At 54.0% G+C, this 24,979-nt stretch overlaps 1 protein-coding gene across 1 annotated transcript; it reads right to left on the minus strand.

Annotated features, from left to right (window-relative positions):
• Positions 1-119: 119 nt before the first annotated feature.
• On the minus strand, positions 120-24,776 carry ZMAT5 (zinc finger matrin-type 5). The gene is made up of 6 exons (XM_037153332.2): positions 24,675-24,776; positions 12,564-12,718; positions 8,783-8,845; positions 7,101-7,181; positions 5,322-5,433; positions 120-319 (listed from the first exon to the last, which is right to left on the minus strand). Exons 2-6 carry the CDS (start codon positions 12,688-12,690, stop codon positions 190-192), a joined length of 513 nt encoding a protein of 170 aa, XP_037009227.1. The 5' UTR covers positions 12,691-12,718; positions 24,675-24,776; the 3' UTR covers positions 120-189.
• Between the last annotated feature and the right edge of the window lie 203 nt (positions 24,777-24,979).

Below are 24,979 nucleotides of genomic sequence, written 5' to 3' on the forward strand. Positions count from 1 at the left end.
GCAGGGCCAGGACCAGGACTGCACCTGGTGGGGGAGCTCCTGGGCCTCGCCATGGCCAGGCCAGGCTGAGCCAAAAGCTTCAGAGACTCCATAGGGCATGGCAGGAGGGGGCCTCAGCATCCTGGTATGAACCCTTTATTGTGACTGAAGTGGGAACTGGCTGGTGGGAGTCAGGTGGGGATGAGGGACTCAACCCCACTGGACGCTGGGCTGCAGGGGCCACCCCCCGGGTGGGGGTGCCCGCAGAGATGGAGGCAGCTCCTGGACTGGTGGCCAGCCCACTGGGTACTGGAAGACAGTGGCTCTGATGGGTTCAGCCCTAGAGAGAAGGAGAAGGGCAGAGAATTAGTGCGGAGCAGGCCCCCGGCACACCCTCCCCGCCATCGTGGCTGTGGGGAGGGTCAACCTTTCTGGAAGGAAGAGCCTCAAAAACATGCAGACCCTTTGAGCCAGCAACCTCCAGGAATGAACCCAGGGAAGCAGCAGGGTTGTGGGCAGAGACTGAGGTACGAGAAACAGAGCCCACCTCAGTGTCTGGCTGTGGGGACGGACCCCATGTCTATGCACGTCCACAGCAGAGAATGCTATGCAGCCCGTGTACAAGTTAAGGTGGACTTATATGCACTGAAGAAAGGCATCCTGATGTACTGTGTGAGTAGTAGCAAAAGCAGCTTATAAAATAATGTATATAGCATGATACTATTTTTGTTTAAAGATATATAACATATATAAATGCATAAAAAACCTAGAAGACAGCAAAGTGTTAGCAGTGGCTCTATCTGTGCGGCACAGTTATGGGTGGGGAATATATATATATATATATATATATATATATATATATATATATATTTTTTTTTTACTTTATACTTTTAAGAAAGGTTTTACAAGTCCGCAAGCCTTTGAAATCCCCGCCAAATATTGTCTAAAATATTTTTAGGGACCTCATTTCTCGAGCTACTCACTCTCCTTCTCCGTCAGGCCCGCCATCCCCGGGACCACCCCCTAGGAACCCAGGGCCTGTCTGAAATGCCCAGCCTGGGGCTGCCCTGTCCTGAGGAAGCTCGCTGAGGTGCAGGGACACCCTCCCCCACCCGCTGCTCCAGACCCTGACTCAGCTGCTGCTCTAGGGAGCGGCCGTTCCAGGGAGCGAGCACTCTGTGAGCTCACTTGGGAGTTCATGTCTCCCCTAAGGGACTGGAGCTGTCAGAGGGCAGGCACCAGGGGCTAGGGGTGGAGTCCATCAGGTCCCCCAGAGCCCAGAGCTGGGCCTGGCACAGGGAAGCCACCCAGCATGTTTGCTGATGACAAACAGCAATGCTAACCAGGCACTCTTCCAGACTAGACAGCACGGCCTAGAGAATCGCTTCGAGAAGCCCATTTTACAGATGAGGCAACAGAGGTGTACAGAGTCCGGCACATGCTCAAGTGACACAGTCCAGGGACAGGGGGGTAGAGGGCTGGAATTCGACCCACACATAGGCTCCAGATATATACTCTGGCTTCAGCTCCAGCAGCATCCAGCCCCACCCCACCCCCAGGCCCCACTTTCAGTGAAGGCGAGGCCTGTCAACTCCGGGCTGGCTCAGGGGCCCAGCGGCCGGCCCTCTGTGAGAGTCTGGAGAGGACTCAGGCCTCCGAGGTGGGGCTGGGGGACTTGGGGCAGGAGGCCTAGGAGTCTGCCTCCCTGTACCCACCCAGGCTGCCCCTCTCAAGGCCTGACTGGCTATACAGTCTATTTCAGGACTTGGGGCAGCCCAGACACAGCCGCTGGGGCCTCTCCTTGCTCGCAAACAGGGAAATCCCTGCTCAGCTGCTTGCTGCCTGTTGGAAAGCACGGAAAGCAGCTCCCAGCATGATTTATGGCCCTGGGGAGATTTCATAAACTCCACCAGCTGCAGAGAAGGGTGGGAGTCGGGGAGGCTCCACAGTCCCTGGATGGGACAGCCCCAGCTCCCTGCCAAGCCAGAGTTCTCGGCATCCTCCAATGATCCTGGGGGGCCCCTTCCCATGAGCCTCAGACCCTCCCTCTAGAAGGTGGGACTCAGGGCCCCTGCGCACCCTCAGGCTCCTAGCAGGAGAAGGGCACCCCCATGTGTGCTCACGGGCTGGCATGTTGCCCAGACCCTGATGCATGGGTCCTGAGCCCCTGAAGCGGCCCCTCCAGCCCCACACAGAGTGGACGGGGACGCTGAGCTGCACAAGTGGCATCGCTCTGCTCGTAGGTCTCCGGTGGCCAGTGTGTCCCGGACACAAGGACAGGAGCAGCTCTCGTTCTCCCAGCCGTGGTCTTGATCAGAAGGACAGAGTCTTTGGGGGGTGCACGGGCCACAACGGCAGCACCAGGCCATAACGGGGGTGAAGAGGAAGGTTAAGAGGGATAAAGTCACAATCTGAAGAGCCAACAACACAGGGCACAGACAAGCACTGGCTTCACCGAGGATTAGTCCGCTTGGCTGGGGCCGGCCTCTCCAACCCTCCACCGCTGCTCTGGGCAGACCCCTCAGGATTAGCCTGCCAAGGGACACAGCACAGTGAGCCTGCTGGGGCCCCAGGAAGCCTCCCTCTCCCCTGTTCTGGTTCACCTTGAGGGCTCTGCTCAGTCTGTGGGGTTTGGGCCCTCGAGTCTGGGTGGCCCCGGTGAGGCCAGGCAGCCCCTGGTGTCCTGTGCCCCAGGGCAGGAAACAGACACCCAGAGAGGAATAGGGGCCACTAGACCAGCCCCTATAAGTGGTCCATGGAATTGACACCTATTAAATAGTCCTCCAGGCTGGGGACCCTGCTCCCCAAAATGCTCTCTCATGCAGGCCACATGTCACCCAGATCCAAACCCCAGTGACAATAATGCAAGCTCGGGGCCATGATGGGGAGGCCGGGGGCTGGAAGGGGTGACGCCTTAGCCAAGTTTAAAGCATGAGTCTGATTTTGCCAGGTGTGGGAAAGTTGGGGAGCAGCTATAGGTGGAGGGAAACAGCATGCACAAGGTGCCCCTAACTCAGAAACACCCACCACAGCTAAGAAGCTGCCAAGTATCCAGGGCTACTAACATAGAGACCAGATGGGACAGGAGAGAAGGTGACCCCCACAGGCCCGGGAAGTGGTAGGGAAGTTCCACCTGAGGTGGAGGAGACCTAGGAGGGTTTAAGCAAAGGCCAGGCCAGCATGTGTTTTAGAAGCTTATTGGGCTGTTGTGGGGATGAACTGGAGGAGCAGAGGGGAGGCGGGAGACCAGGAGAGGCGGCCATGGCCACCAAGGAGAGCTTGGCTTTTGAGGTCACAGAGCACGTGTTTCCAGGGCTACCTAGAGGGGGACATGGGAAACAGGGCAAGGCAGGGTGGGGGGCAGCGTGGGTGCTGGTGGGGCTTGAAGCCATCTTCCCCCTCCCCTGGAAGGGCAGAGCCCAAAGCTCTCAGACCCAGGATTCGGGGAGCATTTTTCACAAGATCGAGCTACAGGAGAGGGCTGAGGAAGAGGGCAGCGATGACAAAAGCAAAGATAAATGTTCCCTCTTTTCTAACAACCCTCTTTTCTCGAGGCTGGACAGACCTGCTCTGCCCAGAGAATAATTCACTTTGGCTCTGAGCCCTGAGGAGGCAGGTGGATGGCAGGTGGACACAGAGAATAAGTAAGTGGTTGCTGGGAAAGCAGGTCCCCTGGAAGGGGCCACATTGGGTAGACAGAGAGGGAGAGGGCTGGGGGAAAGGTCCAGACCCTCCAGAGTCTGGGGCAATCTCCAGTTGCAGGCTGTACTCCAGAAACAGCAAGGGGTGGGGGGAGAGGCCAGGGGAGGGAGCACAGTTTAGGAAAAGCAGCGCAGTTGGACGCACAGGTGGCTCGTTCTGGAAGCAGTGCGCAGACTGAGGGGGGAGCAGGGCGCCTCCAGAGCTCCCCGTGGGGCCTCCCAGTGGCTGCAGAAGCCTGAGGCGCAGGCGTAAATCCCTGGACGATGATGGCCAGCCCCCAGGAGGTGCCCACGTGACTAAAATCAGCACCACAAGGAAGAAGGGATATGACACTCCAACATTTGAGTCATTTCTGTACTATATGCATTTTCAAGGTGAGAGGGCCAAAAACTGGGCACAGATTTAAAACAAAGATGAAAATCAATGAAGTTCATTGTACAATAGCTTAGGGAGCTCTCTTCATTGGAGCACAGAGGAGGCTGGCAGCTGGGCTATACCTTCGGGCGGGGCCCAGAGGGAAGGCCTCATCTCCACAGATCAGGGGCGTCAAACTCATTTTAACCGGGGTCCACATCAGTCTCTCGGTTGCCTTCAAAGAGCCAAATGTACCTTTAGGACTGTATGAATGAATGTAACTACTCCTTAACAGTTAAGCCAGAGGTCAGCGCTGCCGCCGGTTGAAACAAGGTGCCAGGTCAGATAAAACAAGGTGGAGGGCCGGATTTGGCCCGCAGGACTTGTGTGTGCCACCTGTGCCACAGACTGTCCAACCAGGCCCCTTGGCACAGGCCAGGCTGGCCACTGTCTCATAAAGCCACACCACAGAGCTAACTGGGTCTGAAATGGGGTGGTCCAGGGTAGGGCAACTTGTATGAAGTCATAGGCAGCCATGGCTCATCCTCCAGCCCCTTTCCCTCCCCTCCCTCTCCTCTCTCTCCTGGTGAAGAGCCCCGGGAGCCCTGGCTGGAAGAGGAGGACCTGGGACAGCACCCAGCACATACATGAGGGCCCGACTGAGGGTGCTCCCCATAAGTGCAAAGGGCGTACACAAAGAAATAAAGGACGCCGCGTCTACTTCTGAGCACCCTGCGTGCTGGTCCAAGCAGGAGCCCCGCCACAGGGGAGGCCTGGGACAATGACAGTAAGCCTGTTTTTACCACCCTGGCCACTCCCAGCTCAGTCTCTTTCCAGCCACGTGGCCTTGGGCCAGTCACACCCTCCTGTGAGCCTCACTTCCCTTCTGGCAGGACCGTAGAGGGGACACAGCAGTGACTGGGACACCGGGGACTCAATAACTGCAGTCAGACTCCTCTGGCAATGGAATTGGTGACGTGGAGTCAAGGAGGCCTGGCCTCCCTCCAGACAGCGCAGACTCCAACAAGGCAGGAGCCACTAAGGCAGCAGGATGAGGCCCAGGAATAGGAACTTTCGAACAGTTATGCCTCAGCCTCTGGCCAGATTTGGGGGCCCAAGAACCCCCAATGTGGCCCCTCCCTGGGGGAGCTTTGCTGGGGGCTGAGTCCCTGTCTGGCACCCAGGCTCCGGCAGTTCATGGAGATCGTTCACCTTCAGGTCAGGGCAGGCTGGCTGGGGTCTTGCTCCCAGGGGACATGGAAGTGGGGGCCCCACGGGGCCCGTACCTGCTGCTGGGGGCTGAGCTCAGCCGCTTGGCTCTCTTCTCCAGCCAGTCCTCCAGACGGCCCTCGGGGAGTTCCGTGCTGTCTACAGGCCACTCTCTGGCCCGCCTCTCCTCTGGGGGGAGAGGAAGACAGAGGCAAGTGAGGGGCAAGTTCACCCTACCTGAATCCCAGCCTCCCATGACACAGTCGGAACCTTCCTGGGAGGGCGCAGCCTGGGAGGCCAGGAGCACAGCCTCTGGCTTGTCCCCACTGTGCCACCACCTCCCCAGGCCTGCCCCTCCGGGCCTCACTCTGCCTCCGCATTGCATGGAGGTAAAACGCTGACTGCCTCCCACACTTTTTCGAGCTGGAATCAGGATAATGCCTGGGGAGAGCCTGGCCCTCGGAAGGAGTCCAAACCTGGGGTGCGGGGGGGTTGTGTGGGCTTCAGAACAGGGCACGGCAGGATTCGAATCTCGTCTAAGCCACCAGCGAGGTCTCTGACCCTGGGCAGGAGAAGAAGCCTTGGCTTTTCTGATTTTCCTTCTCATAAAACATCCTATGTAAATCTTTGCTAAGTTGAAACCAAGTAATGGAGGGAGTTCCAACAGGCTGGGTGTGAGGGGGCGTCAAGGTCTTGGGGGGAATGGTGCGGGGTGTGGGGTGCAGCCAGACGACCACGATCATGCTTGTGGACACTGCCTGGTGTGGGCCCGGCCCCGGCCAGCACTTTGAGTGCACCTACGCACTCCACCTTCAAAAGTGGTCACGTCTGACATGTCAAGACTCCGCCCCTGAAAGATTAACCCACTGGCCTGTGCTCTCTCCACCATGATGGACCAGTGGTACCCAAAAGCCCAGGCTAGTGAAGAGCAGCAGGTACTGCCTTGGCCAGGACTCGCTGGTCTGGCCCACGGGCCTCGCTTCTGCCTTAGGAAAGCTCCCGGAAACCCTGACTTTTGCCAGGGCTACAGCCAAAGTGCTGTCAGCTGCCCAGGGCAGGACATTGCCCACAGGGTCTGATTGGTCAGGGGATAGTGAGGCCCCTTGGGGCACAGGGCAAAGGCCAGGCTCCCCTAGGCACTCTGGCTGCCACAAGGCCACCCGGACAGAGTAAGCACAGCAGCACCATAGGAGACCCCAGTTGGCCTCTAACTTGCTTGGGGTCCACGCGAAGCCCTTCTGCCTGAGTGCTGGCCTCAGTTTCTCCCTCTGTTCAGTGAGGGGATGCATGAGAAGATTGATAAAGACCATCTGAGTGGGAACTTCCTTATTCTCCAGTTGGAGAAGTGAGAAGTGAATTTCCTAAAGGCAGACACGCCAGATTCCAGGGGAAGCTGAACTTGCCCTTCCCTGGGACCACGAGGCCCAAGGATCCTGAGGGCAGGCAAGCTGCTCTCTTTATCCTCTTGTCCCCAGAGTGCGGCAGGGGCTCACTGCGCGTTGCCTGACTGAGGCAGGGAGGGGGCACACAGGTGAACGATGTCAGGTTGGCAGGAGAGCCCATGTGGGGCTGAGGTGACCCTCAGCACTCCCTGAGAAGCCATGCCTGTCACTTTAAACCCAGCAGGGGACACGGATGGGAACTCCCCCACACTTCCTCCACTCATACCTGGGGTGGTTTGGAGGCAGTTTCTGACATCCACCCTGTCACCTAGGGCAGCCCTCCACCTACCTGCCGTGGCAGCCATAAAAGACGGGGCAGTGAGGAGGCACAGGGCAGCTTCCCGGGCCTCAGATCTTGCACGTCGCCCCCAGCAGCCCACCCCTACCCAGCCCCCGGTCCTGACCCAAACGCACCCTCCACCTGGATGCTCAGCTCCTGCAGGTCTCGCTCTGACATGTGGGAAAATCTGCAGTTGGGGCCAAAGTCGCACTGGCCTGCGAAGGGAAGACAGAGTTACTCGCTGCTCTGGAGGGGCTCCCACTGTGGGTGGAGGGGTCACTGAAGTTTTAGGGGCAAGACTTTAGGGACTAAGGAGCAGCACCCCCACCCTTGAAGAAAACCTGACTCTGTGGCCCTTGCCCACGTGAGCATTCAAAACAAGCTGTCTGGTCCATCATGCCTTGCTCATAACCCTTCCCTGGCTGGGGATCAAAAGCCACTGAAGCCTTTTGTGACTGGGTAGCAAGCCTCTTCAGGTCTGGCTCTCGTCATCACCTGTGGCCCCAGCCTGTTCCCAGCCTCAGCGAACGACATGCAGGTCCCTGGAAAAGCCATGCTTGCTCTCGCCACTCCAGGCCATGGCCCCTGCCGTGTCTTCCGTCTGGTGGCCTGTCTGCTCGTATCGCTGCAGAAGCAGCCGCGCTGCTCCCCAGAAAGGCTGTAATGGCAGCTTTGTACCAGTAAAGGAGGCACCGAAGTCCAGGGAGGCTTTCTGAACCTCAACCGATACAGCCAAAATGTGTCTCAAAATATCAGAGGACTGGAGGTGTCCTGGCCAGCGCAGTCCACCAGAGGCGTGTTCGCATTAAGGTGAAGTCCTTGGAGAAGCCCCCATAGGGGCAACACCGTCCCGAGGGAATGCACCTAGATTCCCAAGGTCAACAGCAGCACCTCTCCCCAGTGCTAAGTCCCCTTACAGGCCATGTCAGTCACTATGGCTTTCATCTTTGCCTTGGCTGCTAGGAAGCTCAGGCCCAAATCCTCAGCGAGTACATAGGACCTCAAAGCAGGCAGGGAGGAGACTAATTTTCCTGGCTTTGTCTTCTTTTTCCTACCATTATTTTTACCTGTGTTTGCTTCTTTCATCTACTGAGGTTTTTATCTCTTTAAACTATATGCATCGCCCTGACTGGCGTGGGGTAGTGGGTTGGGCATCGTCGGCAGATGGAAAAATTGCCAGTGCAATTCCCAGTCAGGGCACAGGGTTGCAGGCCAGGTCCCCAGATGGGGGTGTGTGAAAGGCCATGGACTAATGTTTCTGTCTCATCTCAGTTTCCCTGTCTCCCCTTCTCCCTCCTTTTCCCTCTCTCTAAATATATGTAAATAAATAATGAAATAAAAGAAAAACTATTGTATATATGCATCTTTATGAGGTGGGTATTGAGCAGCCAAATCAACACTTAGCATCCTTGGTTCCGATTCTGAACCTTCTGTGCACAGTCAGACCTGTCAGTACCTCCAGCCCTGCCTGCTGGGAGGGAGGACACAGCGGAGGTCTGGCTCCAACGCTAACTTAATCTGCCAGTCTATTACACCCGTCAGTGTCTCCCGGATTTGCACAATCTTCCAGGGCTTTCCTGTTCCGGCTGAGCTGATAAAATCGCATTCCAGGTCTGAAGAAGTGAGCGCAAGCTCCTTGAAGCCCTAAGACACAGCTCCAGGCCTCAACTGAGCAGTGGGCTGAGGCGCCCAAGGCCACAGAGTGGGTTCAGGACGGGGGCCAGGCTGGGGGAGAGGCTCTGCAGAGTTCCAGACAGGCCAGATGGGGCGTGCTGGCCCCTGGGGGAGCGGGAGCTGAACTAAGCAGAACACTTACCTGTCAGTAGAAACTTCCTGCAGGGCCGCTTGTTCTGTTCATCCAGCAGGATGGCAGCTGCATCTGTGAGGAGGGAGTGGCGGGGTTCAGCCCCGAGCTGCACGCGGCACTTCTGGAAAGGGCTCCCCACCCATGAAGGAGTGTAAGAGGGGATGGCCACGGATGGGGGTGCTGGGCAGAGGAACTCCAGCTCCGGGAGGCCACAACCCCTCCCGCCACCCCACCCAGACCCAGACAAAGGCGAGGACCAGGTTTTAGGTTAGAGGGTCCGAGCTTTGCGCAGTGGAATCACCTAAGAGGTTGTTTTTCTTCTTTTTAATTCTGGTACCGCAAGACTTTTCTGCCCTGTCTTTGCAACTTCCTGTAAGTCTGTAATTACTTCAAAGTAGAAAGCTAAAAAACCCCTCCTGGTGCCCAGGAAGCTCACCAGTACACCCCAGGGCTCAGGCGCTGCTCCACAACCAAGGTGGCAAGATTCTGCTCTCCACTCCCCCTCACATGGCAGCGGTGCGCCCTCAGCACCAGGGCAGTGGCTGACCTTGACAAAATTTGGCAATGAACTTTCTGGATACAAACCTTAACTCTGGTTTCCTCTGATTTTTTCTACCTTTATTTTCATGGTATATTTTTGTGTGCTTCTTGGTAGGCAAGGCAAGGAATCAATTCACTGAAATCTGGGAGTAAGACATGTGAGGAAGGTGCGCTGACTCACTGCCTTGATTGCACCTTCCAGGAGGCTTCCCCACATGTACGATGAATGGACCAGACTTGGCAGGGCGGCTGACTGTTCCTACACCTGAGGGCGCACCAGCATTGCTGGGAAGGTGGGGTTGGGAGTGGCCTCAGCATCAGGTTCCTGGGGTGACACTAAAGTGCAGCCAAGACTGAGACCTTGTGTAGCGGATGATCAACAAATGGCAGCACTTGTGATTTCATTTCCTCCTCACAAACCCCCTGAACACTATGAACACCCCCTTTGCAGATGGGGACACTGAGGTTCAGACAGGGGAAAAGGGCACACGATGAGGGAGCGGCAGTGCAGGTTTGAACCCTGGAATGTGAATCTAAAGCCCCCGCTTTCCTGTGTGGCTGCTGATCTCCTAGTTTCAGGGTGAGTAGCTGGCTCTGATGGGGGCTCCCCCTTCCTCTCTTCCCCAGGGTAGCTGGTGGCTGGGGGAAAGGGTGGGCTGCTGGGGTTGGGAGTTGGATATCAGAGGACTCTGGGGTGGCCTGGGGGGAGTGTGGGTTGGACCAGCAGGGTGGGGAGGGGTCCACCTGTCAGCAGTGGGATTGTCAGACTCAGTCCAGCCATCTGACGCCATAGAACTTCCCTGGGCAGGCAGACTGGTGGGAGCACGTGGACACTGCCCAGGGCCCCCCTGGGGGTTGGATGGCTGAAGCTGGCACGGTGGCAAGCCTACACAAGGGAGCCTGGCTGGGTGGCTCAGTGTTGGGAGAAGACTTCTAGGCCGCCCAACATCTGGCTGCTGGTGCTTAAGCCCAGCTACAGGGTAGAATCATCAGGCGGCTTTTAAAGAACACAGAAGCCCACGCCCATGCTGCCCAGGTCCTGCTTGAATTCATCTAATGAGGAAAGCATGAGAATTGTTAGAAGCTCCTCAGTGAGTCTGAAGTGCACCCAGGCTTGAGAACCCCGGGCTCAGGCCCCACGCAAAGAAGCCTGCGCTCCTCCACCTCGTGTTCAAGGCTCCTCGTGGTCTGACCCCATCTGTCCTTCTCGCTCCATCTCCCAATACTAACACCTGCCTCGGTGCCCTGTGTCTGTTTGCTTGTTCAATTAGACATTCATCTAACAAACATTTACTGAGCACGTCCTGTGTGCCAGGCTCCGTGCCAGGACGAGGATTTAGTGGAGAACAAGTCAGGCCTGGTCCTTCCTTCCGGTCCAATAGCCACACTAATCCACGCGGATGGAGAGAGGTAAACAGCCAGCTCCGAGCCAAATGGCCAGACCGGGCCCCAGCAGTGGGGCGGACATCCTGGAAGGCTCTGCCTGAGCCGAGATGGGAGGACCGGCCGGGGGCGGGGAACACAGCAGGCAGTAGAGGGGACAGTAACTGCAGTGGCCAGTGTGGCTAAAGCTCAGAGGGAAAGGTCAGAGGGCATGGAGGCCTGGGTAGGACAGGGGTTCCACCCAGAACACGCTGCTGTCACTGGGCATGAGGTCACTTAGGAGAGGCCTTGCTTTATTCACCCGTTAAGTCTTCAGAGGCTCTCTGGGAGGTGAGGACATGCCCAGGGCTTACTGGGGTAAGAGCTCCCTGGGCGTTAGCTGAATGAATGAGCCTGGAGATACAGGGCCTGAGGCCGGCCCTTCTGTGGACCCTCAGGCACCTTTCCTACTGAGTGAACTCTTGATGCCATACAGTAAGCATGAGAGGACCGAGATTACATGTCCCTGGGAGTTGGGTGCTGCTAGTATGGCTGTTCAACGGCTGATTAAATTAAGGCCATGCTGTTAGTGACACCTTGGGTCTGACACCCAGAGAGCTCAGCTCTGGGGCCTGAGCTGGTCCTGATCACGGTCAGCACTCTGACAGGACAGAAGTTAAGGGACTCGTCCGTGGACATGAAACCTGGAACAGAGCAAGAGTTGAGTCCTGGCCCACGCTGGGGTACCACGTGCGCCCCTGCCCCCTGAAGTCTGCACTGTGCGGTTGTTTGGGTAAAAGCTGGGGCCCTGGGGAAGCCTCTTAAGGAAGTGGAAAGAGCTCATATGCCAGCTTAGGGTCCCCAGGGTGGAGCGACCCGCTGCTCTGGTTTTCAAAGGCACCGCCTGAATTAGGGGCTCCCAGCCAGCCCAGGCCCCCTCACAGATCTGTTCTAGGGACTGAATGTGGCTGGTAAGGTGAGAGGATGCTGGAAATGCAGGAGCCCTGACAAGGGGCTCACCTGTTTCATCTTTTCTATGAGTAACACAGCAGCCTCTGATGATCAGCCCTGGACCCTAGGTCCTAGCTGCTCTCGGCTGAGAGTCTGGGACTAGGGGCAAACACCAGGGTGACCCTGAGGCCCAGTTCCATGCCAGATCACAGCCCCCGCTGGCCTTGGGGGACAGCATGTCTCTGCCTGGCACCAGGGTCAGAGGCCTGCCAGGCACCTAGGAGGCCCCTTGCCCCCACTCCCACAGCCCTGTAACTGCAGCTGTGTCTGGCCAGCTGAGCAGCCTGGCCACCCTCCTTCATCTGAAATGGGGCAAGTCTGGGAGAGCTTTCAAAATACCATGCCTAGGCCCCACCCCAAACATGCCACTGGGGATGGGGTCAGGGGATCAGCACTTTTTAATTTCAAGGTCTCCAAGTGATCCCAACTTCAAGGACTGAGATCCCCTGACTTAGAGAATTATTGAGAAAAGCAAATGACAAGACATGGAAGGCACCTGGCATGCTGCAGGCACCCAATAAATGCTCACTCCCTTCTTGTAACTTCTAAGTCACAGACCAGGGAATTCTCTCTGCCTCACCTGCTCCTTCCTTCTCAGCAACTGGAACTAATAACACTCTGCCCAGAATGGTGTAGCTGGCTTTTCCCTGCCTTTTAGCTATCGGCTCAAACATCGCCTCCTGGGAGGGCCCTTCTTCCTGGCCACAGTGTCCCCAGAGCCTGGCAAGGCATCTGAGAACCAAGCCCTCGGTCGAGACCACTGGGGAAAGGTGCTCACACTCCAGTCTGACCTTCTGAGGGCTCCCAGTGCTTCCACGTCTGAGGATGAGAAAGATCAAAGAGCAGGGCTCCGTCAGCCGGGCCAGCGAGCACCCACCTCGGAACATGTCGTACCAGGACTTCTTGGCCTTGAGATGCTGCAGCCCGTTCAGGTGCTTCTTGCGGTTGTGGAGGTTGTCCTGGAAGGAGCGGTCGCAGTAGTCGCAGAAGTAACGCTTCCCCATGGCCACCTGCACCAGGTGCTGCCACTGCCTGGGAAAGCACAGAGCACTCGTTCAGAGCGTGGAGTAGACGCCACGTGCCAAAGCCCACAGCGCACCACCCCGACGGTGCGCTTCCTGGGGGCCAGGCCTGCGCTGTGTGAGGAAGGCGTTCTGGACACTCTCTGCCTTGGTTAAAACTCAGTGCAGCCCATGAGGAGCTACGTGGGCCAGTGTCTGGGAGACCTCACTTCAGAGGGGTTCTGATGCCCAGCCTCCACCCCAGGCCAATTAAAGCAGAGCCGAGTGGGTGAGGCTCAGGCTCCAGTATTTTTAAAGCTCCCCAGGAGATTTTCATGTGGCCTGCTGCCCCCTCCACACCTCTGAGTTCCTCTCGACTGTTTGCTCCCTGCCCTCTCCCTGCCCTTCACACACACAGTGCTGTTCCCTCTGCCTGGGTGGGTACCTGCCAAGCCTGCTCACTTGACCCCTTCAATCTTTGCTCAAATACCGCCTTCTCAGTAATCTACTGTGACCACTTCATTTAAAATTGCAGAGCCCTCAACCCTCCACTTAGCTCTCCCTATTCCCTGCTTCACTTTTATCACCTTGGAAGCAATAAGTTAGTTGTTACATTTACTATCTTTTCTCCTGGTAGGAAGATAAATCCTTGCAGGCAGAGATATTTTTGCTTTGTCTATCGCTGAAGCTCCAGCACCCATAGTGATGCGTGGTACCTAGCAGGCAACCAAATATTTCCTGAATAAACAAGTTAATTCCCATTTTCCTTAAGGGACAACTGAGGTTCGACAAGGGGAGTTGCCCAAGGTCATGCAGCTGGTAAGCAGTAGGTGGGCCCTGGTCCCCTAAAACCCAGCTCTTCCACAGCCAGCTCAGTGCTTAGAGAAGTCAGGGGCTCAGGCAGAAATGCCAACAGCGTCCCAAGGAGATTGGCTAACCTCTCAAGGGGTAGGTCCCCAGCCAATTGCAAAGGGAAGTGAAAAATGAGACCCTGAAACATTCTTATTTCCCTCTGTCTTAAGACCCTTCGGCCACAGTGGCCACAGCTGCCACTCTGGACCAGGAGGTCTGCAGCCCAAGGCAGAGGTGAGTCTGCGGCTCTTGTGGTGTCCCAAGGCCGGGGGAGAATCCACCGGGCCATCAGGTAGGATCTGCACAGGCTGAGCCCAGACAGGCCCCTCGCCCTTTGTTCTGTATTATGACCCTTCATCTCACAGAGCAGGGTCCCGAGGTCCAGAGGACAAAGACAGGTAACTTGCCCAAGGTCATGAGGTAGCAGCTCAGGGTAGCAGCAAAAGCTCCAGACTCCCTTGATGAGGCAAATAAAGATAGAACTGGGACCTGCCCCACAGGCTGGACAGATGGGGAAATGGATCTTGTCAAGAAGGGACTGGAGGGACACAAGACAAACAAGCCCCCTGGACAGTCCAGGGAGCCCCAGGAGCTGACAGAGAAAGCTGCTCCTGTGGCAGACAGGGACAGCAGCCATTAAGTCGAGGGCCATAATGGGATTAGGAACAGACAGTCATTTAAAATGAAAACATATAAAATCTCTCTGTTCTCCCGTTACTGCTGAGAAACCGCATCCCAGACACATGGACTTGATATATTAAATTTGGCAGCTCTAATATACCCCATCTTGCCAATAAACTTATAGGAATTGGATTGAAATCGTAAGAGATGAACGTTTAGGCTGAAAGCTTAACTAAGCCATTCATGCAGCTCGAGGCTCCTAGGAGCTGCTGGCTCTGGAGAGTAATGGGAAGGGGAGGGGCAGAGGGAGGGTGTCCCTCAGGAGACGGACACAGAACAGTGGCCCTGCGGCAGACTCAGCTGGACAAAACCATGCCGGGCACTGCGCAGCCAGCTGGGCGACCTTGGGCAAGTCACTTCCGCTCTCTCGGCCTCTCCTTTCACTGTGGGAATGAGGCGGTGGGTCTGACTGGTTGCCTGATTATCTGGGGAGTAGTACAAAGAATTCTGCTAACCCAAATGAACTAGTAGCAAAAGTACTAGCAATACAGTGACACTAATAATGTCCAGTACTGAGGAAGGACTAAACAAATATTACCTACCACTTGATTTGTTGTGCACCTACTATGTCCTGGCACTAGACTGAAAGCTTTATAAATACATCATCTCAGGACAACCTCTGTAGTAGGACCTATTGTTACACCTTTTCAGGAGAGGGCACTGAGGCTCCAGTAGGTGAAGTCACCAAGATCACGCCACCAGAAAGCAGCGGGGCTGGGTTTAGAATCCAGGCAGGCAGCTGTACAGCCCCTCCGAATCACTCATGAAACTCTCCTCCAGACAAAGCACACTGACGATGGCTTTCCTTCATGAATCACTCACTACACCCCCAGGACCATGTGGGCCCAGAGGCAGGTGTTATAATCTCACTGCTGAATGAGGAAACTGAGGCTCAGACAGCAGCTGTGAGGGGCTCCCGGGAGGGCACGTGGAGCAAGGAAGGGCAGAGTAGGTCTCGGGGGCCTGGGGCTCGGGTCCGCTGAGAAAGCCTCCCACCGACCCACTGGGAAACCAAGGCTCAGCAACACTCGGACCCAAATGATAAGCCCCCTAGGGCTGGGCGTGTGTGTATGCGTGTGTGTTCACGCTTTCCTTCTCTTGCACACACACACAGTGGGGGGCAAATCAGCCCTGGCATAGGGCTGCAGCAGCAGCTTTGCTGTGCCCACCCTGGCCACTCCCTCTGGCACAGGGGAAGCACTCAGCCACCAGAATGGGCCAACGGACCCCCACAGTCTAGTCCCATATCTGCCGGGTGACGCTGTGACTCCATCTCTTGCCCTCTCTCTGGGCCCGTGCTGCCATGTGTGAAGCAGCAGGTGGGCAGCTCAATCAGACCATCCAGGTTTAAATCCGGGTTTAAAACTACTGCTTTCTAACTCTGTGACCTTGAACAATTAACTTCTTCCTGGGAAAACAGCGCCCACCTCAGGGGTTGCTGGGAGTCAAATCATCCACATACACATCTCAAGTAGCACAGGGCCTGGTCCACAGGCCTCAGAAACGTGTTGGTTGTCCTCATCCTCATCTTCAGCCTTCCAAAAGCCCATGTTTCAGAAAAAATAAGTGCAGAACAAGGAATAGGATGCCATTGCCCAAGTGAGCAGCTGGTACGTACTACGGATGAGGCGAGTAAGGTCAGGAGAAGGGAATTGAGTGCACAGGACACAGCAGGGGTGGGCCCAAATACCTGCTCTTCACAGCAGTTCTGCAGAGCCCCCCCACCCCCCCACCCACTCGGGGATGGTGTCAGGGGAGCAGACAGGCTCCAGGGGGCCAGGGCTTCCCGCCCACCTCGCAGGACTTCTTCCTGGAGGCAGAGGCCCCTCCCTGGGCAGGAGCTGGCCTTCAGCAAGGTGACCTCACCAGGCACCACCCAACTGCGTCCTGTTCCAGTGTGCTGGCACACATCAGGACAAGGTGCGGCTGCAGAATCCTCTGGAAAGATACAGCGCTCGCCAGACACACAACTTGGCGAGCAGACTCGCCCCTCAGCCAGGTGCCCTTGCACAAGGCACAACCGCATCACTGCACTTGACAGCCCCGAGTGGGAGGTCAGGGAGAGGGGATGGGGACAGCTGGACATTTCCAGTGACGTTCATACACCAGCATGGGCTGCTGACTAAGCTGGCCTTCTCTGCTGTGATTCATCCTCATCCACTGAGGCTGGTGCGCTCGGCAGCCTGTGAGCAAGGCCCTGTGTGGAACTCGGAATAATCTGGCCTGCTTCCTTGCTGGCCGGGAACACGGGTGGAACCACTCACCCAGTCCCAGGGCCCAGGTGAATGGTTGCAATGGCATTTGCCAGGTGACAGAATGGCTCCTTGGGACAACCCTGTTGGGTCACAAAGGTCTGGGTTTGAATCCCAGCTCTGCTGGGTGACCTCTAGAAAGTTATTTCATCTCCCTAAGTCTGTCCTTAGCTATAAAAGAGGAACCCCACTGTTGCCAGGGACTTACAAAGGCAGCAGTAGGCTAAGATGCCTAGTACAGAGTTCATGCTCCAGCGGAGGCTGTTACTGTTGCTGCTGTTTGTTGTCCAGAAGCCTCATCCCCTCACCCTCCTGGTGAGCACACACTGACCACCTGATTTAAAACTGCAGGCTCACATTAGCGAGGGCACTCTCCCCCGCCCCGCTAACAACCTGCTCTGTTTCCCACGGGTCACCTCACCTTCTCACAAGCTGCCACGTGTGGCTGCCCCCCCACTAGAATACAGGCTCCATGAGGGCAGAGAGTCCTGTCTGCACCCAGCATCTGGAACAGGGCCTCGCCCACACAGCTGCACAACCGCTCGTGGAAGGAGTCTGCAGAACCCGAGGTCTCCCACCCTGTGCTCACTAACATCTGCCAGGCCCTCTTTCCTCACGTTTGAATCTGGGGACAACGACATGGATGGAAAGAGAAGGCAGTGAGAAGAGAGACACACGGGGCCCCAAAGGCAGGGGTCTCAGTGCCGGGTGGTGCTCAGTGCTGCCACCACCTGCCCCGCAGGGCTCCAGCCTCCAGTGGAGCCCCCTCCCCACTACTAACTTAAACCACACCTGGCTACCCCGTGGCTCCCAACTTCAGTCGTCTGGGCTCAAGGAAGAGATTACCAACCAGCTGAGACACTTTGGAACAGAAGAAAGAATCAAAGAGAATGAGGGTGAGGGAGGGCGAAGGAAAACATCTTCGTATTTGATTCCTGCGTGCTGGGCTTCTGCCTTTCACTCTCCTGCTGAATCCTCAGCGAGACCCTCTGTATCAGGCGCCTGTTCACAGACGTGGACACAGGTTCAGAAATGCTCCCAATGTGCTCAAAGCCAAGTCTGGGAGAGACACTGATAATGGTCATTTCTCTTCAGCCTGAGTGCTGCTGGCGGGCCAGCGACGCTGAGGACCCCCACGTGGAGCCCACTGCTCGTGTGAGACCATGCGCCGGGGCCTCAGAGCCAAGGCACACCAGAGCCAGCTCTCACTCACTCTGGGGTCTGGCTGACCCCAGAACGCTCTCTGTCCCCACCTCACTGCTCTGCTGTGAGGTCGTCGTGGGGCAGACATTTGTCTTTCGTTGATATGCTTGGTTCCTTTCATCGTGTGTGTCTCAGGTACAGAGTTAGCTTTGGCACAGCTCGGCTGTGGCCGGGGGCTGGGACACACATGGTAATTACCCAGGACTTGTGCTCACCACATGCAGCCCCGAAGCTCACCTGCCGTTCCTTCTAATTATGGCACTGCCAGACCCCAAGTCGACAGCAAACCGCAGCCAGGAGACGGCTTTATTGCACACCCACTAGGAGTATGGCAATGCACCAGCGCCACATATGCCTGCCGTCTGGAGTAAATGGCATCAGAACTGCCCTGTGGGGGTGGCCCCCAAATTGCCCACCTAGGACCCAGCTCCAAAAGAAGTGCCAAGAAGACCCAGATGTCTTTCCTGGGAGGAGTCCCAATATGTTAGGGGCCTCCCTCAGATGCCCCGGGATTTGCTCTGGGAATCACACAGCTTTCTCATCCTGACCTCGCTCAGCTCCACCCCTTGGAATGAGGAGCCGTCACCTTTCTCCCAGGGGTATCAGACAGTTGGGGGTCCACGCAGAGCAACTGATAACTCAGCAGGCCTGGGAGAGGGCCAGGGTCCAGGGAGGCTCTACTGCAGGGACCACAGGCCCCACTGAGAGAAATGCTGGTCTAAGGCAACAGACGATGGACTGGAGGACAGAGAGGGGGAGAGCTGGCGCAATGTCAGAGAGATCGTCCAAGCCAATCCCTACGCTAACCGTTCAACTGGGTCTGAATCCCATCCCGCCAGTCTCGAGCTGTGAAACTCTCAGCAAAGAAGCCACTTAACCTCTGAGCCTCATCTGGAAGATGAGGGTAATAATATTACTTCATATGATTACATTGAAGATTAAAGCATGCATGCCGGCTGCTTAGCACAGTGCCTGACCTGCCGATGGTGCTCATTTGTGGACGGGACGGCCAGCCGTGGCCCTAATGTCTGTACTGAGCCGTGGCCCCAATGAGACCCCCTCCTCATGTCTGTACCGAGTGCTGTTCCCTTCTAAGCTGTAGCAGAGTTCTGTGTGACTAAGAGTATAAAGCAGAGGTGACAGTATGCCACTGCCAAAATCAAGTTATAAAACACGCTGTGGTTTCCGTCCTGGTGTCTCCCTTCCTCCAGTCACCTGCTCTCAGGGACGCCGGCTGCATATTGCGAGCAGCACTGTGGGGAAGTCCCCGCATCAAGGATCTGAAACCTCCCGTTACCAGCCACGTGAGTGAGCCTGGAAGTGGAGCCTCCAGCCCCAGTGAAGCCTTCAGACAGGCATAGCCTGGAGAGCCTGACTGCAACCTTGTGCGAGAGTCTGAGCCAGAACCACTCAGCTGAGCCACTGCCAAATTCCTCACCCTCAGAAACAGAACAAGATACTGTTCATTGTGTTATGTTGCCAAGTTTTGGGGTAACTTGTTATATAGTAACAGCTAGTGAATGCACTGGAAGACATGGAAAAACTAAGTCACTTTACGATCCATGATGGCTACAGACTGCCCTGTATCTAAAATTCAAAAAACAAAAACCAACCCCACTCCAAGTCAAGTCAAAGGAACCCCTGTGCCCTCCCCACTCACACACGCACAACCCTGGAGTTCCACGGCTCCCTTTGCACCCACTCACTCCCCAGCCGAACATCTGCTGAGCACTTCCTCTCTGCCGGACTGGGATTCCCATTTCATGACAAAAAGTCACTGTCCTCACAAGAAGGTGCACCTCTGCGCCGGGGTGTCTGACAGATGGGCCCCAGTAACAGCACTGGGCAACAAGCTCTGTGCCAGGGGTACCCAAGAGGGGCACCCGCATCCAGGAGGGAATTCCTCCAAGGAAATGATCAGAGATGATCGCCAAGGTCTAGGTACCGAGGCGGTGCCGCAATGCAGCTTGTCCTGAAACTGAGATCTAGATGTCCAGCCGTAAGAACAACCGACAGTGAGGCAGTGCTCACCACACACACAGCAGGCTGCCTGGAGGCCCGAGCAGAGTGGGTGGGGCCAGAGGCTCAGCGACATGACGCACAAAGCCTCTTGTCCTCATCTTACCCTCAGAAAACAGAATTGTGGGCAGACGGAGCCCACAGCCGGCCAGATGCGGGAGGAGGGCACAAGCTACATCTGGTTGATGGAGTACCACACAGCCGTTAAAAATCAAGACAAAGGAAATGATTCCTTCATACGGACAAATGTTCACTCCATATTGCTAAATAAAAATGATTCGTTACCACAACAGTATGTATAATATAATGGCACTTTTTTTTTGTAGAGGGGTAGGTTTTTCTCCCAGGGGTATCAGACAGTTGGGGGCCCACGCAGAGCAACTGATAACTCAGCAGGCCTGGGAGAGGGCCAGGGTCCAGGGAGGCTCTGCTGCAGGGACCACAGGCCCCACTGAGAGAAATGCTGGTCTAAGGCAACAGACGATGGACTGGAGGACAGAGAGGGGGAGAGCTGGTGCAATGTCAGAGAGATCGTCCAAGCCAATCCCTACGCTAACCGTTCAACTAGGTCTGAATCCCATCCCGCCAGTCTCGAGCTGTGAAACTCTCAGCAAAGAAGCCACTTAACCTCTGAGCCTCAACACACACGCATAAAAAGACTGGAGCAGACACAAAGTATTTGCTGTGGTTGTGTCCGGGTAACAGGGTTACGTGTAAGGTGATTTTTCCATTTTATGTTTTTCTATTTTTCTGCCTTTAGCGTGTTTTTAAATTACTCCCCAAAATTCCCTTAAAAGGCGGGAAACTATTCCTTCTTCCTTAGGAGACAGCACGGATGGCTCCAGTGGCCTGGCTCACCAGGACGACCCTCGAAAGGGATCTAAGGCAGACATTTCCTGGGTCCCCGGCTGCAGGCTGGTAGGGTACGCCCTGATTCGAAGCAGACCTGGCCCAGTGAAGGTCAGCTGAACCCAAACTGGGCTCCGGGGAGCTGCAGGCTAGAGACACAGTTTCTCATCAGATAGTTACAGGTCCCAGGAGGCTAGAGTTTCCAAATAGGAAAAGTAAAAATAGTCTGAAGGAGGCTCGTGAACCAGATACCCAGACTCAGAACCGCCTGTGCCTCCCTCTTCTCCTCCTGAGTCTGGCTCCAAATACCACCTGATCCTCTGTTGCCACCATCATTGCTGCCCAATCAGGTCTCTTCTTCTTGCACCTGGACTAACCTCCCCCGCCCCTCCCCCACCAGTTTACCCACCCTGGGCATCATCAGACCAACCTTCTTAAAACAACTCCGGCTCAAAATTTTCCATGGCTCCCTCTGCAAAGCTTATTAAAAATGAAGTCTCCTAGAAGCTCTCCAGAATTCTGACCCAACACATCTGGAGGGAGGGCAGAAACCTGCATTTTAACCAGTGAGTCTAGCACCTGTCTGTAGGTACCTGCTAAGAAACCAAAGCGTGGGGGGACGAGCTTCTGCTCACTGACCTCTCCATTCCCTGCATCTGAAGGCGGCCTCCGCTAGGGACAGTGACTCTGGGTAGACACAGCCCCGGATTTGTGTCCTGGTCCGAAACTGGTCACCTTGCTGACATGGTAACCCCAACTTGACTGGCATGCTAAACATAATTCAATGGAGTAAATAAAACTGTTTTCTTACTAGCTCTGTGTCCTGTCACACTTCAGGACAATTTAGAACTGAAAATAGAGGTAGTATAGCATAAATCAAACTCATTGTACAGGGTGGAGCAAAAGCAGGTTTACAGCTGTTCATGTGGAAAATAATACAATAATTACTAAGTAACATACAAGAATAAATTCTGTGCTTTGCATACTCATAACTGTAAATCTATTCTGCCCCCCACTCTGTATTTATGTTCCTGTCCTGAATTTAGTAATAGTCCGTGGATGCTTGGTATTTAAAAGTGTCAGTGACATTGAAAAGAATTTGACATGTTGAGTATATGACACATAAGCACTGTGATCCCAATGTAAAATATAAAAGTTAAAATATACAGCTAGGCAATTGATAAAATAGGTGAGTAATTGATATTACACTCGGGATTTTACACTGAGGGGTTATCAGTGGTTGGAAACACTAGCTACCTATCAGGATTACCTGGGGGGCTCTAAAAATACTAAAGGTGCCCCCCCCCATGTCCTAATTTCATGTCAGATATGTATTTTTTTTTAGCTTCCCAGGCTGAGAAACAGTAACATAAGAGAATTTGACTGTCCACTAAATGCACCAAACTGTGTGCGCCCAGAGGTGTGGCTCAGTTGACTGGAGCGTCATCCCGTGCACTGAAAGGTTGTGGATTCGATCCTCGGTCAGGGCACAGACCTAGCATGGGGGTTTGACTCCCAGTCGGGACACGTACAGGAGGCAACCAATGAATGTTTCTCTCTCACACTGATGTTTCTCTTCTCTCTCCCTCTAGAACCAATAAATATATATAAAAATATTAAAAAATAAAAAGGTACTGAACTGTTTATAAGAACTTAAAATGCACCATTTATAGGTTTAATTTATTAGGTATTCTAGTAACTGTTTAAGTATCCTGCGGTAATTGTGTTTGCTATGTTATGTATCTGAAGTACTTAAAAAGAAAACAAAATATATTGCATTTATAAGTGGAATTAAATGTGTAAGGGAAAGCAATTAGGCTGTAAATAGGGCTGAGTGTTTAAAGGAATTCAGTTTGTTCAACATTAATCAAAGGAAAAGTCTAGGTCATTTTTCTCATTTTTCTAGGTTTATGTATAGAATAATAACTTCTAAGTTGAATTTGATGGCTTATAGAAAATTCGGATTTTAAAAACTGTTGCTCCAAAGAGAATTAACTAAAAAGACAAAAAATAAAATCAAATAAAACAAGCCACAGTGTTACTGTCTGTGGTCTTCTTCACCCATCCCACCTAAAATAATTTCTCCCTCCTCTGAAATTCCCATCAGCCAGATTTGTTGTTAGCAAGATGTAAGTATTGTTTCCCAGAATCTTCACAACTTCCTGTCCCAAGGGGCTACTAGGATGCTTTGCTAACAGAAAATAACCATAGAAAGAGAACTCATTGTGGATGTATAGCATTTCACTTTTTTCTCCCCAGTCCCCCAATTACCACTAGTTTTACAAGTCAGAGGCAGATCCGGGCCTTGAATCCAGTCCCTGGTTCCCGATGCCACACCTGTGCCAATGGGTTTTATCTGTGGCCCAGGCCTCTCCTGGGAAAATCAGTTCCAAATCCCCATCTGCCCGCAGACATCTCCACTTGATGTCTAAGAGACAGCTCAAATTTAACATGGCCAGACAGAGCTTGAGATCATCCCCATCGATTTTTAAACGGTTGAGATCAAAACTTAGTGTTTGATTCCTTTTTCCTGAACACTCTACATGCATCTGTCAGCTTGTGCTGTCTGTCCTACCACCCCAAATACCTCCCAAATCTGACTGTGGCCGGAAGTAACTGAGTGAATTAGCCATTGTGATGGAGGGGACCACAGGCACATTTTGGAACTAACTGCCTGCAGAACACAGGCCATAGGTCCTTGTGGGGCCACAGCAGACAAGTGCTGCCTGATTTGGCTGCTTTCTTTGCTCATCTACTGCCTTTCAGATTGAGATTTGCTTATCCTGTGGTAAGGAGAGGGGGAAAAAAAAAGCAAACGCCACAAGTTTGATAGGCAAAGAATGGTGACAAAGGAGCCATAAGTGGAAGCAGGGAAGGAAATGGAATAGAGCAAAATAGAATTTTATATGTAAAATACATTCAAAATAAGGACATCCCTCCCCTCAACATACCACATATACATTTCTCATTTTCACAAGTATTTTGCCTTCTTTCTCAAAGCATTTTCTTAATGCTTTGAGAAGCATTAAGAACAACATATACAAGAAGAACCAATTATTTAACATAGCCCACTTCTAAAAGTTAACATTTCCCCTCAAATACAAAGGTAAAATATAAATTATACAACTAAGCAATGAGGAGGAAAATCTGATCACTACTCTAATCAAAACCCTAATCTAATTAACTATCCTTCATCAATTGACCCACCACAATAACTTCCCTTCTTCAGTCCCTTCTCCAGAGAGCAGCCACAATGATGACAATAAAATGTAAATGAGAGCATGTCACAACCCAGCCTAAAACCCCTCAGTGGCTTCCTAGTGCAATTAGAAAAAACAAGGCTCCTTACGATAGGGTATAAGGCCATATATGCGCTGACTACAGCCCACCTGTCATAGCCTGCTCTACTTCTTTCCCTCAGACAACCCAGGACTGCAGCAGCCTCAAGGCCTATGCACCGAGGTTTTCCTTGTCTGACCTGCTTCTCTTCATTCGGGTCTCTGGTTAAGTGTCACCCCAGGCACCTTGGCTAAAATGGCACCATCACCCCCTCCCCAATCAACCTGTCTTCTCCTCTTTAAAGCATTGCTTGTTTGTAGTCACTGCTCCTCCCCATCCATCCACACCTAGCAGAATGAATACTCCAGGAGCAGGGACTTGTTTACTGCTAAGTCCCCAGCGCATGGTCGAGAGAAGGCGCGCAAACAACATTTGTTAAACGGCTCTAGCACTCCAAAGCCCTTGCTCTTTCTTTTTTAAATTAGGAATGATGGTGTCAGTTCGCCTGCCTAGCAGGCCAGGGTCTCAGCTTTAAAGCCTAGGTATGAGGGATGTAAGACAAACGGGCAGGACCGCCCCTTCTTAAGCCAGGCAAAGGGGTTAAGCGCCCCCAGGACCCGACTTCTGTCACAGGATCCAGCTTTAGCCCTGAAGTTGGGATTGACAGGGGAAACAGGGAGAGAGATGAGCTCGGGACCCAGACACCAGGACCCATCGCTGCACTAGCCACTCCCATCCCATTAAATAGTGCGGCCCGCCGCGAGGAGCGCCAACTTAGAAAAAGAGCTCAACTCTTCCAGTGATGGAGAGGAGTCTAACACTCGACACTCCACGTCTGGCCAAAGAAAGTACCTGGTTCTGCCGGGACCGACGATTTGAGCTCCTCCTCCTGGGTCCTTGCGTCGCGAACTGCTTGCTGGGATTCGTAGTCCTTCCTTGGGTCTCAGGCCTTCCTTCCCAGAAACCTTTGGGAATTAAAGCTGAGATGGGACGAGGGGAGGTGGAAGTAGCGCGAGGGCTTCTGGGTGTTGTAGTTCGAGATAGTCAATTAGCAAGAAATGATTGGGGAGTAAACTTGTATAAGTCTTACAAGACAATTTGAGCTGCCTTGATCTAACTCTTATGACACTTTTTTCCCCGCGAAAGCCATCGGTTAC

Source organism: Artibeus jamaicensis, unplaced genomic scaffold (assembly GCF_021234435.1).
Source record: "Artibeus jamaicensis isolate MK-2021 breed Jamaican fruit bat unplaced genomic scaffold, CSHL_Jam_final contig_525, whole genome shotgun sequence".
Lineage (NCBI taxonomy): Eukaryota > Metazoa > Chordata > Mammalia > Chiroptera > Phyllostomidae > Artibeus > Artibeus jamaicensis.

Bases quoted from the DNA above. Each gene is read 5' to 3' on its own strand.
- ZMAT5 (XM_037153332.2), bottom strand. From the start codon at position 12,690: ATGGGGAAGCGTTACTTCTGCGACTACTGCGACCGCTCCTTCCAGGAC. The intron at 5,434-7,100 runs GTGCGTTTGGGT...CTCTCCCCCCAG, and splicing joins GCTGAGCATCCAGGTGGAGG to AGGAGAGGCGGGCCAGAGAG. The intron at 320-5,321 runs GTACGGGCCCCG...CCTTCTCTCTAG, and splicing joins AGCTCAGCCCCCAGCAGCAG to GGCTGAACCCATCAGAGCCA.